We start from the raw sequence: 13876 nt of genomic DNA, 5'->3' as shown, positions 1-13876 counted from the left end.
CGCCTCATAGAATGAGCTCGCAAGGCCTGAAGAGCCTGCTTCCCTGCAAGTAAATAAGCTGATGCAACTGTGGGCTTGGAAGTCATGAGGCCAAGCCTCTATTTACCAAAAAGCACAGTCTGTCTTATTCCAGATATCTAATGAGGACTTTATGCTCGTCGAGAAGCTTCAAGGAAGAATATTGAGCCTCTTCATTTCCTCTAGGAAATGACTGAAAGCTTCACAGATTGGTTGAGATGAAATGCTATCTATTTTGAAAGAAATGAAGGAACCATGTGTAGTGAGACCTCTGCCTCTGAAAAGTGAAGAAAAGGATCCCAACAAGAGAGAGTCTGAAGCTCTGAAACCCTACGTGTCGATGCAATAGCCACCAAGAATGCTGTCTTTAGCTAAGATTTTTCAAGGAATCCTTCCGGCTTCAGAAGAGCCCGAAGGACTAAATTAAGGTTCCACTCTGGACATCACATATAAAAGAGAGGCCAGAAGTGGCCCGCTCCTGATAAGAATTGAATGATATCCGGGTGAGTGGCAAGAGACTTCTTCTGTAGTCGGACCCTAAAACAAGCCAAAGCCGCAACTTTAACCCATCGCCAATCCTTTCTGAAAACCTGTCTGATGAAATGCTAGGGTGTGAATGATCTGAGCAGAGAAGGGAGAAAGTCCATGCTCAGAACGCCAGCCCTCAAACGTCCTCCATACCCTCACATATGCCATGGACGTAGAACACTTCCAAGCCTAATGAATTACCTTTCAATGGCCAAGCCGTGAAATCAAAGGGGAATGGATCCTCCATGAGCACTGGACCTTGTTTCAGTAGGCCATATACCTGTGGAAGACGGAGAGGATCCCTATCCAGCAGTCAAATCAGGTCCACATAACACGACCTCCGCAGCCAGACACCAGTCCTCGAACATCCTCCATACCCTTGCATATGCCATGGACGTAGACCACTTCTTAGCCTGAAGAATAACCTTCTCATATCAACCAAATCCTTTCAATGCCCAAGACATAAAACCAAAGGGGAATGGATCCTCCGTGAGCACTGGACCTTGCTTCAGTAGACCATGTACCTGTGGAAGACAGAGAGGATCCCTATCCAGCAGTCAAATCAGGTCCACATAGCATGGTCTCCTCAGCTAATTCGGAGCTATGAAAATTATTTGACCAGGGTGCAATGCAATCCTTTTCAACATGCAGCCTCCCATAAGCCAAGGAAGGAAGACATATAGTAGATGTGTCTCTGGCATTCTTTTTCTTCTATATCACAAAAAACGTTCTTCCTTTAAAATATTTAATTTCTTTTATTACAATACATATATCACATAAAACCACTTATGCTGTGTGTTCCGGAACTTGCCCAGTCACACCCTTCATTTCACCACCCATTCACATAAACCTTGTGTGGGCACATTTCTATATATCCATAATCTGTGTACATGCTCCCCAATTGTTGTTTCCTCAATTTCAAATCTTTCACTTGTGTCTTAGATATCGTCCTTAAAGGTTCAAATTATAGTCCTTTTAAATCATAAAAATCTTCTAAATCACATCAAGCAGGAGCACAGTGTTCACAACAAAGTCTCTCCAGCACTCTTCTTGGAGTAGTGTTAGTTCAGCAGAGTGAATCAGTGCAGTGTGTCAAGGGCTTCCTGGAATTTACATACTGTTTCCAGACTTTAAGCACCTTCTAACTCTTCACACCTTCTCTCTTTTTTTCCTCGATGCGAGACCGCATTCTTTTTCTTCACCATCAAGTCCCGAAGCGGAGAACCCCATTTGTCCACTATCAGCTGAAAACCCTGGCTGGATAGTTCCTATTCTCCTGGGTCATAGGAGTGTCTGCTGAGGAAGTCCATATTCAAGGACCCAGCAATGTGAGCTGCTGACAAGCAGAAATTATTTTTCTCCCCTCAACTCATGAGGGAGGCCACCTCCTCCGCCATCGGACGGTTCTGAGTCCCACCTTGCTTATTGATATAAGTCACCACTGTCATATTGACAGAGAAAGCTCAGACCAGAGCACCTGCCAGAAAGGGAGATAAGTTGCATAACGCATTCCACACTACCCTAAGCTCCGAGTGATTTATTGATCACTGAGACTCCTGTTCCATCCAGGTGCCCTGATGAAACTTGTAATGAGCTCCCCAACCCGACTTGCTGGAGTCCATTGTCACCACCTCCCATTGTGTTATCAGAAAGGAAGCTCCAATGGTGAAATTCCTAGTAGTAGTGTATCTCATGAGCATTTGTCAAAGCTAATTTGAATAATTTTGACAGGTGTTCACACCCACTTCTAGTTCTGAGTCAATCAGAAGCATGACACTCCCAAATCCTGCCCATTCTCCATCCCTTCTGATGACATCATCGGATGTGATGCTGAAGTCCCGCCTTTTAGCATAACCCCACCCCTAACCTCCTTATTTGCATAACCCTACCCCAAACTCCATCCCTTTTTTGCATAACCCGCCCAAAACCCAACCCCTTTTGGTGATCACAGGAATTGATGTCATAGCCACACCCCTTTAATATGGTGGCTTCCACCAGACGCATTACATCACTTCCTATTTCCACTACTGGTCGCCATCTTGGATGGGGTCATGTGCTGGAAGCAATGTCAAAAATCTCTGACACTGCCCTCTACAGCCTTGGAGGAATGTGCAGAGCTTAACCTTTTTCTCACCGGAAAGAAAGACGTTATATCCTGTTATGTTCTGGGCCTGGACATGACATAACTCATGATGACATGTTATGTTATGTTATGTTGTAGGCATGTACATAACATGTTAAGTCATGTTATGGGCCTGGACATAACATAATAAGTTCAAATCCAAATAATCTTCACTGTGACCAGCTACATAAAAGTCAAGTGGCGCGGTTTCCGATAAGGTCAATAAAGGCGGTATTTAAATGTTTTTCCTTAGTGGTTTGTGTGGGTGATAATTGAAAGAGGTCCAATTCTGATTTAATGCATTCTTCTAAGCCATTGTGCATAAAAGCCATGATTATTTTCTCAAAAATATATCTTCTGTGCTCTGCAGTGTCAACTCTCTTCTTAACCTTGTGCTTAGGCTTCTGAGATGCTACGCAGTTCAGTTTCTCTTTGAGGGGTTCAGGCAGTCCTTCTAAAAGTGTCTGCCCACCTCTCTTTCATCTAAGGGCTTTTTGCACGACTGCTAGTCCTGATCCTGTCTGCTCAGTGTTGCTGTTGTTCATGTTATTCAGAAATGCTGTGGTGATGTGACCTATCACATCTTTGGCTACATTTTTAGCCATGCTTTTCATGTGCAGTTTAACAATCTCAATGCCCCTCTCAGCAACAGTAGCACTTTTCTACACACCTCTGATCCCTGCTCCATACATAAAGGATGATCCGTAAAAGCCCGGGAGACCATGACTGGCCTGGGTTACATAATACTCTCATAATACAGGGTCACCGTAAATTTTAATTACTATCATATAAAAATATGTTCACTTTCCGAGGTCGCAGGTGAAGCTTAAGGATCACTGTCCTATAGAGAAATGAGACGTGCCTGTTCTGATTCATCTTTATTCAAAGGAAATAGCATCGCTGTGGTTCTTGTTCACAGAGACATAATGGGGTTTATTATATGTGAAGGTGACAAACTCGTTACTTTTCCCTTTATCCGGTAAGGAATGCAGCAGTGGTACAAATGATCCGCTATTAACTGATGCTGCATGATGTCTGTATAGAGGTACAAGGTGTTAAAACCACCTGTGATGTCAGCGGGCAAGCTCGCACTACTAGTAAAACCGCAAGTTTCTAACCCTAAAATAATTGCTAATTCGTCATCTGCTCGGATGAGTGACGATGAGCCCCTATTTCTCATTACAGTCCTACGTCTGAAGGGGACATAAGAGAGTAACAGCGATTGCTTATTGTAGCGAACAGCAATGTCATCTTTTATACTCGCTGTTAAAGTTTCCACACTCGAGTAATAACTTCTTCTTACTGCCAATGTTTCATCTGGTAAGCCATACACCATCAAGATGTAAAATTAGTGTTTTGTAACGTTGTCTCATGTGTGTGGGTATTGTATCTCGGCCAAACCCACTTCCCAAGGGCCTTGTAGATCCAGAGGTCTTGCTAAACGTACTATAAAATTAGAACTGGTATTTTGTGGGAATATTTCCACAGAGGCATTGCTAGGTATTGTAATGTAGAATCCCTCATTGTCAATGTTGGTTCTCATGCGCAGCCTTAGATGTCTTGTACCTCGCTGGCCAGCATCCAACTGTTAAATTTCTCAGGCCAGCCTCTCCATTTCACTAGATATTTTTTGCTCCGACCCCTTCCTTTACTTCTAAAACTTTTTCAATACGGTAGACCCTGTCAGTGTCAGGATTGATTTTTAATCGTTCTTCAGGGTAAAAAGAACCTTCCACGGTTTTCCTGTCGTAATACTGTATCTTGTAAACAGGCTTCTGCTCCCTGTTTAACACATCATTATAAATATCTCATTGGTTCACGTCTGTTTGTAACCCTTTTGAAAAGCACCTTTTGTTTTCGACAGTATTATGTGATTGCCTTTTGCAAAATTTTTCACGGCTGTTTCTAGTTTCGCATTCCCTGTATAGATCATTTTCAAGACCTGGAGAGAATTTAGAGGTGTCACGTCGATAGGTCTACCCTGTATGGTTCTGTGAAAACTCTGATTATAGCTATGTAGCATGGCCTGAAATACACCTACATAGTGAAAACTGCTGTGTGACGTGAAGTACCGCCTCATTTTAGACTTTAGTGTGCGGTTAAACCTCTCTACCATGGTCGCTTTTACATCATTGCTGGTTACGAAGTGACAGATTTCTTTTCTTTTCAATAACGTCTGTACAGGTTTATTTAAAAACTCTTTACCCTTGTCCATTTGTATTTTTTTTAGGCATGTGGCCTAAACTAAATACCTTTTCAAAGGCTTCAACCACTTCATGGCTGGTTTTTGACACATGGTCCAAGCATATTTCAATGAGATGTCAATAATCGCCAGTATGTATTTATAGCCATAGTTAAAAGAAGACAGAGATGACAGATCCACCAAGTCCGCTTGTCACTCAGCATCCACCTCTGAAGCTATGGTTTTGTTTCTTTGCAAATGAATGCGAGTAGGTCAGTGTAAGGTATAAATGTCTTCCTCCCTAAGCCATTCTTCGACCTGTATTTTATTGAGAGTTTTATTATCAGGGGTATAATCGAAAGAGAAGGGCGCCCATCTTTCGACACAAATCGGGAGATGGGCGTCCATCTCTCAGGGTCGCCCAAATCAGCATAACTGAAAGCCGATTTTGGGCGTCCTCAACTGCTTTCCATCGCAGGGATGACCAAAGTTCACAGGGGCGTGTCGGCAGCGTAGTGAAGGCGGGACGGGGGCGTGGTTAAGAGATGGGCGTCCTCGGCCCATAATGGAAAAAAGAAGGGCGTCCCTGACGAGCATTTGGCTGAGTTTACTTGGTCCCTTTTTTTTCACGACCAAGCCTCAAAAAGGTGCCTGAACTGACCAGATGACCACCGGAGGGAATCGGCTATGACCTCCCCTTACTCCCCCAGTGGTCATTAACCCCCTCCCACCCTCAAAAAAACTTTTAAAATATTTTTTGCCAGCCTCAAATGTCATACCCAGCTCCCTGACAGCAGTATGTAGGTCCCTGGAGCAGTTTTAGTGGGTGCAGTGCACTTGAGGCAGCGGACCCAGGCCCCCCCCCCCCCACCTGTTGTCCCCTTCAATAAGGTATATGGGAATTGGTATATGGGAATTACAGTTCTGCCCAAGGGAGGAAAAGACTTAGAGCCCTGTTTAGTAAGGTGCACTAGCATTTTTAGCGTCTGCTAAACACTAGAGTCGCCCATATGTTTCTATGGGCAACTTTAGCGTTTAGTGCGTGCTAATCATTAGCGTGCGCTAAAAACACTAGCATGCCCTTAATGCGCTGTGGGTCTTTTATCGTTTAAACATTAGCAGAGATGTATTATACCCCCCTTACCCTTTATATATGTGGAGGGATTGTTCTAAATTGTTGTGGAGGAGGATATCCTAATGGTTAGTGCAGTGACCTGAAAACTAGGGAAACTGGGTTCAATCTTTTATTTTTGTTACATTTGCACCCCGCACTTTCCCACTCATGGCAGGCTCAATGTGGCTTACATATACAGGTACTTATTTGTACCTGGGGCAATGGAGGGTTAAGTGACTTGCCCAGTGTCACAAGGAGCTGCCTGTGCCTGAAGTGGGAATCAAACTCAGTTCCCCAGGACCAGAGTCCACCACCCTTACCACTAGGCCACTCCTCCACTGCAGCTCCTTATGACCAGGGCTTTTTTTGAGGGGGTACTTGGGGGTACTAAGTACCAGTACCTTTTCCGTTGTCTGCTAAAATTGGCCCAGGGTCCCCAAATTTTAATGAAAACGTTCAGGCTCTACACTCAAATTCTGCCTTGTCATAGATTCTGTGACTGGTTGCAGGGGGCCTGGCTATTGTGGGGTGGGTCCCTCAGTGATCACCCCACCCCTAAAGAGTTGCCTGACATTTGAATACCTGCAACTTTTTTGCTAGAAAAAACTCACTGCTTATGACTCTAGGAAATTCACTTAACCCTCCATTGCCTTAGGTACAAAATAAGCACCTGAACCGCTTTGATTGTAACTACAGAAAAGCAGTATGTCAGATCCCATCTTTTCCCCTCATGCTTGTTTTAAACTGAATCATAATATTATGTAGAATTTGTATTTCATTTTTATGGTATCCACTTCTAGGTTTGTATCTCACTTGGTGTGTGGGTTTTGGTTTTTTTCTTTTTTTTTGGTTAACAGTGCAAGTAAAAGCAATGTTCTGCATAGATAAAAATGGAAAAGAAATCCTCATATGAATCTATTGGTCGTGAAATACTTGCAGTTTGTCTCCTCAGAGAAGGGATATGGCTGACACGTTCCTTTAGAGATCTAAGTGACTATACTAATCTAAAACAAAAAGACTCCTTATCCGCTTCTTACCAATGGGAGTTCTTCCCCCCTGGATGACCTCCAGAAATGGAGTAGTGACCTGGAATGCTGGTGGCTGCTGATTGCTGGACGGCAAGTAAATGGTGAATGGCATCTCTAAAGTTGTATATTCTCCATCAGACACTACAAAAGAAATATGAATTCCAGTGTACATATCATACAAATCATGCAGTTACAATTCATTTTGGGGAGGCTAACTTCAGCCTCTAAGGTCAATTAAGTTGGTTTCAGACAAATCTCTCAAACATATTTATAATTTATTATAGGTGTGCAACTCTCCTCCCCCATTTATTTTCATTTCATTTTGTTTTATTGTTTTGAGTTTTTAATTTTTTTATTTTGTTTTGTGACATGTAAATTTGTTTTTTTTTAAGGTTTGTTTGATTTCATTCATGCAAAAACTGAACTTATGACCATAACAAACTTATATACATGAATTAAACAAATTAATGCACATCCCTATTGTGTATATCTTGAAAATCAGACCAGGCAGCTTTGCCTCTAGGTCTGTGTTGCGAACCACTCTTCTACACACTTCCTCCCCTTAGTGACTATATTTATTAGTAATTATTTACTACTTTTTTGAATAGAGGAGTGTGGTAGCCCTGTTAGTCCACTCTTAAGGTTATCAATAGAAATCAAACAAAATAAAACATGGAAAATAAAATAAAATGAAACCTTTTTTATTGGACATAACTTAATACATTTCTTGATTAACTTTCGAAGGTTGCCCTTCTTCGTCAGATCGGAAATAAGCAAATGTGCTAGCTGACAGTGTATATAAGTGAAAACATTCAAGCATTACTATGACAGTCTGACAGGGTGGGAGGATGGGGGTGGGTAGGAGGTATGCATGGGGACATCAAAGCATATCATTGACATACAGAACGTAAGACCTTTGAAGTCAGAATGATTGAATATTTTAACACCCAACAGAAAGGACTTAACAAGGATCTGGGGTTCCTAGCCCATTATAAACCATAAAGCTATATGTCTCCGTTGATCACCCTACCCCTCACCTATCCACACCCATCCTGTTAGAATATCAATGATATGCTTTGATGTCCCCATGCATACCTCCTACCCACCCCCATCCTCCCACCCTGTCAGACTGTCATAGTAATGCTTGAATGTTTTCACTTATATACACTGTCAGCTAGCACATTTGCTTATTTCCGATCTGACGAAGAAGGGCAACCTTCGAAAGTTAATCAAGAAATGTATTAAGTTATGTCCAATAAAAAGGTATCATCTTATTTTCTTTTCCATGTTTTATTTTGTTTGATTTCTATTGATAACCTACTTTTTTGAAGAAATTCACCCAAGGTGGTATACAGCAAGACAATTTGGACATAGGCAACAGACAACATCAACTGAGGACAGATATGATAGAAATCTATAAAATACTGACTGGAGCGGAACGGGTAGAGCAGAGGTTCTCAACAGTCCCTGGGACACACCTAGCCAGTCAAGTTTTCAGGACATCCACAATGAATATACATGAGATAAATTTGCATACAATCGAGGTACAACATGCAAATCTCTCATGCATATTGTGGGTATCCAGAAAACATGACTGTTAGGTATGTCCTGAGGACTGGGTTGAGATCTCCTGGGATAGAGGTAAATCACTTGTCTACTCTTTCCAAAAATGCTAGGACTAGGGGGCATGCAATGAAGCTACTAAGTAATAAATTTAAAACAAACCAGAGAAAATATTTCTTCACTCAAAGTGTAATTAAACTCTGGAATTTGTTGTCAGAGAATGTGGCAAAAGCAGTTAGCTTAGCAGGATTTAAAAAAGGTTTGGATAATTTCCTCAAAGAAAAGTCCATAAGCAATTATTAAGATGGACTTGGGAAAATCCACTGCTTATTTCTAGAATAAGCAACATAAAATCTGTTTTACATTCTGGGATATTGCCAGGTACTTGTGACCTGGATTGGCCACTATTTACAATGTTGACACAATACATAATAAAACATCTTAATAGATAGCATATGGTGTAAATGAAAGTAGAACATATAGAGGGGCATAATCGAACAGAAACGCCTATCTCCATGGGCGTTTATCTCCGAGAACGGGTCCGTGAAGGGGCGGACCCAAGCGTATTTTCGAAAAAATTAGACGTCCATGTTTTATTCGCCAAGTTGTGAGCTGGGCGTTTTTGCTTTTCAGCGATAATGGACAATGAAATCGCCCAGCTCAAAAACGAATAAATCCAAGGCATTTGTTCGTGGGAGGGGCCAGGAGTCGTAGTGCACTGGTCCCCCTAACATGCCAGGACACCAACCAGGCACCCTAGGGGGCACTTTTACAAAAACAGAACAAAAGGTAAAAGAGCTCCCAGGTGCATAGCACCCTTCCCTTGTGTGTAGAGCCCCCCAAATCCCCCTCAAAACCCACTGCCCACAAGTCTACACCATTACTATAGCCCTAAGGAGTGAAGGGGGGCACCTACATGTGGGTACAGTGGGTTCGGGGGGGGTTGGACGACTAAGCATTAAGCAGCACAATTGTAACAGGTAGGGGGGGGGATGGGCCTGAGTCCACCTGCCTGAAGTCCACTGCACCCCCTAACAACTGCTCCAGGGACCTGCATACTGCTGCCAGGGAGGTGGGTATGACATTTGAGGGTCAAAATAAAAAGTTGTGAAACATCATTTTTTGTGGTGGGAGGGGGTTTATGACCACTGGGGGAGTCAGGGGAGGTCATCCCCGATTCCCTCCAGTGGTCATCTGGTCATTTAGGGCACTTTTTGGGGCCTTATTCGTGAAAAAACAGGGTCCAGGAAAAGTGCCCTAAATTCTAGCTAAAAACGCATACTTTTGTCCCATTATCTGTGAAATACGCCCATCTCTGTTCGGCAGATAACCACGCCCCAGTTCCGCCTTCGCCACACCTCTGACACGCCCCCATCAACTTTGTCCGCATCCGCGACGGAGTGCAGTTGAAAACGTCCAAAATCGGCTTTCGATTATACCGCTTTAATCGTTTTTGTGAGATAAACGCCCATCTCCCGATTTAGGTCGGAACTTGGGCGTTTTTCTCGTTCGATTATAAGCTGGATAGTGTGGCATTTTAGACAGGACGTGCAACTCAGAATGTGGACATCCCAGTCAGAATATCACAAATGAACATCCATTAGAACAGGATACAGCCTATTCTAAAATGCATGCGAGATGGATATCCATGTTATTAAAACATCTAGCTTGAACATCCATTTTACAAACAGAAACATCCAAGTTATGAATGAGGCAAAATGAGGGACATGGACAACTGTTTGGCAGCAGAGGAACATCCATATTATAAAATGGCCACCCACACATCAATGTGTAGGAATAGCCTAATGGTTAAAGGAGTCAAAGCAACAATCCAGAGGTTGCAAGGCTGCCAGTTCAAGTCCCAGTGCAGCTTTCTGTAATTTTTGTTTTTTTTAAATTGTGAGCACTCCAGGGAGAGAAAAAATACCCACTGTGACTTCCTTTATCTCTATTGAGTGGAGAACTGCTCAGAGAACCTTTCTGAAACCTGGTAGTACTAGGTCAAAATATAGAAGTCTATCTCTTTGAACATGGACGTCCCTTCCCTTTCTGCAATTGTAGCTGGACATTCATCTTTTGGCCCCTCTCTGGTCCCGCGCTTAAAACACACCCACACCACTCCCCTTTACCATATGGACATACTGCAACATTAGATGTCCATATTCTGGCTTTACAAAATTGGTATCTGGACATCCATGCAATTGTCCAATTGCTGGTTTTCAGATGTCCAAAACAGGAACAGAACTTCTAAAATAAGCACCATAGACAGATAAGATAGAGTAACAGAAGTTATAGACTAAGGGGACTAATTTAAAGAAAGTTGTACGTGAAGCCAGAAAGGTGCATGAATACGATCTCAGCTGAAGTAGGAGTGGTTCTCATATTATTGTTTTATTGTATAGTTATTTTATGAGTTTTGATTATGTATATTTACAATTGTAATCACGTCATAAACCATGAAATAAGCGGAATATAAATATTTTTTAAAAATAAATAAGTAAGGCCTACTACAGCACCTGATGTTAGACCTTGTATGCATGTGACTAGCAAGTTAGTTGATAAGGCAAATATAATACCAAGATAAACAATACTTTTTTTAACAGACTGAAGACAACTTTCATTTAGGGGAATCTTACAGTTAATCTCACAAGTATAGCAGTATAGAATGACTGTTTTCACTGTGCTCTAACCAGTCTTTATCTCCCCCCATAATCAGCAATAACCTGAATGCATGCAAACCTTTTGATGTAAACTAGATAACTATGCCCGTGAACAAAAGCAGATCGAATGCAGGAATGAAGACTGCAAAACCTTTATTAATGAAATAAAAACCCAAACAAGCCTGACACTGGCCGTGTTTCATCCACGCAAAGGTTGCAGCAGGGGCTAGAAGATACTAACAATGAATAAAACAAAGAACTTGTTAGTAAAAGCAATTATAAATAATAATAAATATAATAATAAATAACAAAGGATAAAAAACAAATATAGAAGCCAAGACATATATAGAAAACCATCACAAAAACATAAGGCTATCACTCAGGTAGCGCGCACCAAATCAAACCTAGTATGGGTGTCCGGCGGTAGTTCTGAAGCTGGTGTGCAGTTTCCCATGGTAGAAAATAATTTTCTATTTTCTATTCCTGGGGGAGTTCCCAGCGGTAACCGGCAGCACGGCCACATTGCTATGTGCTGCCTGCTTACCACACAAGTAGCGCATGAGCCCTTTAAGCCTTCTAAATAGGTGGTGGTAAAGGCTCAGTCAGTAAATAGCTGCGTGCTAATTTTAATATTAGCACATGGCCATTTACTGCCCCATTTTAAAAAAGGCATTTTACCCACCACAGTATAAAATGGTCCAGTGCGCGCCAAAACTAGCGCAGGCCACTTTTTAAAGTGGCTTAGTAAAAGGGCCCCATAATGACATAAATAATTGGACTGCAATAAATAAGAACATAATAAAAGGACACACAGTAGGAAAAAAGGACACCTAACCAAGTGGTGTTCAAATGGCACTTCACCGCATTGATAAAACTAAAGATCATAACAACATATGTGGAGCCTACTTAATAAAGGTAATAACATTGGATACATAGCAGTATACAACAAAAATTGTTTGTGCAGACTTAAAAGCTAGCTCTTACCAGCTTAATCCAGAAGATGGCAGCCTCTCACAAGATTTTCTGCAGTTTCCAAAGTAACAACAATTTCCTAAGTGGTAGCATATCTGCTTTAAAACACCCTGACATGAGTCAAAGGTCAGGGAGGCAGAAATCGAGCATAAGAACATAAGAATAGCTATACTGGGTCAGAATAATGGTCAAGGTAGCCCAGTATCATGCTTTCAACAGTGGCCAATCCAGGTCACAAGTACCTGGCAGAAACCCAATTATTTATTTATTTATTTTATTGCATTTGTATCCCACATTTTCCCACCTATTTGCAGGCTCAATGTGGCTTACATGATTATGTTAACATTGTCATACCAGGATATCAGATACATTAGAATTGTGCATAGTTTGAGTGAGGAAGGATAGAAGAAGGAAGGGAGTGATTAGGGTAGTTATAGAGGGTGGGCTTTCATAACTAATTGGGTTGGTGGGGTATATTAGTGAGGTTGTCCATGCTACCAATTCCGGGGCAAGTAGTGGCTTCCCCCACGTCCATCTCAATAACAAATTATGGACTTTTTCTCCAGGAACTTATCCAAACCTTTTTTTTTTAAACCCAGTTACGCTAGCCGCTGTTACCACATCCTCTGGCAGCGAGTTACAGAGTTTAACTATTGTACTAGGTTGTGTTTGGTTTGCTATTCGCTAAAACACTTACGAATTATATTAAATATCATAGAAAAAAATATACAGGAATTAGAGAGAATTAAGTCTTTTTAATTACTCACCCACCAGCACAGCATCAGACATCAGTTTCAAGTTATAACAAACTTACAAAATCTAACATCAGTACCTCTGGTAATTATAAGTAATTAGACTAATTAGATAAAGAAGGAAGAAAAGTTTGTTCCTCATACAAAGGTCACAGATCAGAGAGAAAGCAGAGAAAAGGCAGACAGAAAGAATGAATGAAAGAAAGATTCATAGTTATAGAGAATTAGTTTCTATCGGGGGGGGGGGGGGGGAGTAAAACCTCCTTGGGGAAAAACCATAGGCCAGTGGACAGATCTGAAACACTCTCTCTCCAAACATGCCTGGTTTTTCAGATTCCTTTCTGCAGCAGGGTTTTATAGGCTGTTGTGAGCATCCACCTCTCCTCTACCATGGACCAATCATAGGTGCTGCACATGGGCTGGAGACTTGTAATTGGGACTTTCATATATGCTGGAAGCTTGCAGTTTCTCCTTGCCACACCTCTAACTCACTTTAGTAACAGGATATACCAGGTATCTGAATTGCCTTAGCAACATGAGACCCCATCAGAGCATGTGACCAGCCAGAAATTCCTTCATGTGGCTGACAGGAAAAAGAGAGTTTGGGGGATGGGAAATAGTGCAGTATACCTGAAATAAGTTAAATAGTACAGTATACCTGAAATAAAACTTAATTATAGACACTATTCTTTGAGTTAAATAATATTTCCTCCTACTTGTTTTAAAAGTATTTTCATGTAATTTAATTGAGTATCCCCTGATCTTTGTACTTTTTTAAAGAGTGAAAAATTGATTTACTTCTACCCATCTACACCACTAAGGATTTGAAACCTCAAATCATATCCCCCTCAGACGTCTCTTTTCCAAGCTGAAGAGCCCTAACCTCTTTAGCATTTCCTCATATGGGAGGAGTTCCATCCCCTTTATCATTTTGGTC

At 41.6% G+C, this 13876-nt stretch overlaps 1 protein-coding gene across 1 annotated transcript in view; it reads right to left on the bottom strand.

Moving 5' to 3' along the window:
• FRAS1 (Fraser extracellular matrix complex subunit 1) overlaps positions 1 to 13876 on the bottom strand; it is a 689426-nt gene that overhangs the window by 145797 nt on the left and 529753 nt on the right. Inside the window, 1 exon segment of the mRNA XM_030190549.1 lies at positions 7002 to 7133. Within this exon segment, the coding sequence (XP_030046409.1) occupies positions 7002 to 7133 (132 nt within the window).

This window comes from Microcaecilia unicolor, chromosome 2, assembly GCF_901765095.1.
Source record: "Microcaecilia unicolor chromosome 2, aMicUni1.1, whole genome shotgun sequence".
NCBI lineage: Eukaryota > Metazoa > Chordata > Amphibia > Gymnophiona > Siphonopidae > Microcaecilia > Microcaecilia unicolor.
The sequence above is the reverse complement of the archived record's forward strand: the minus strand, read 5'-3'. Positions and strand labels throughout refer to the sequence as shown.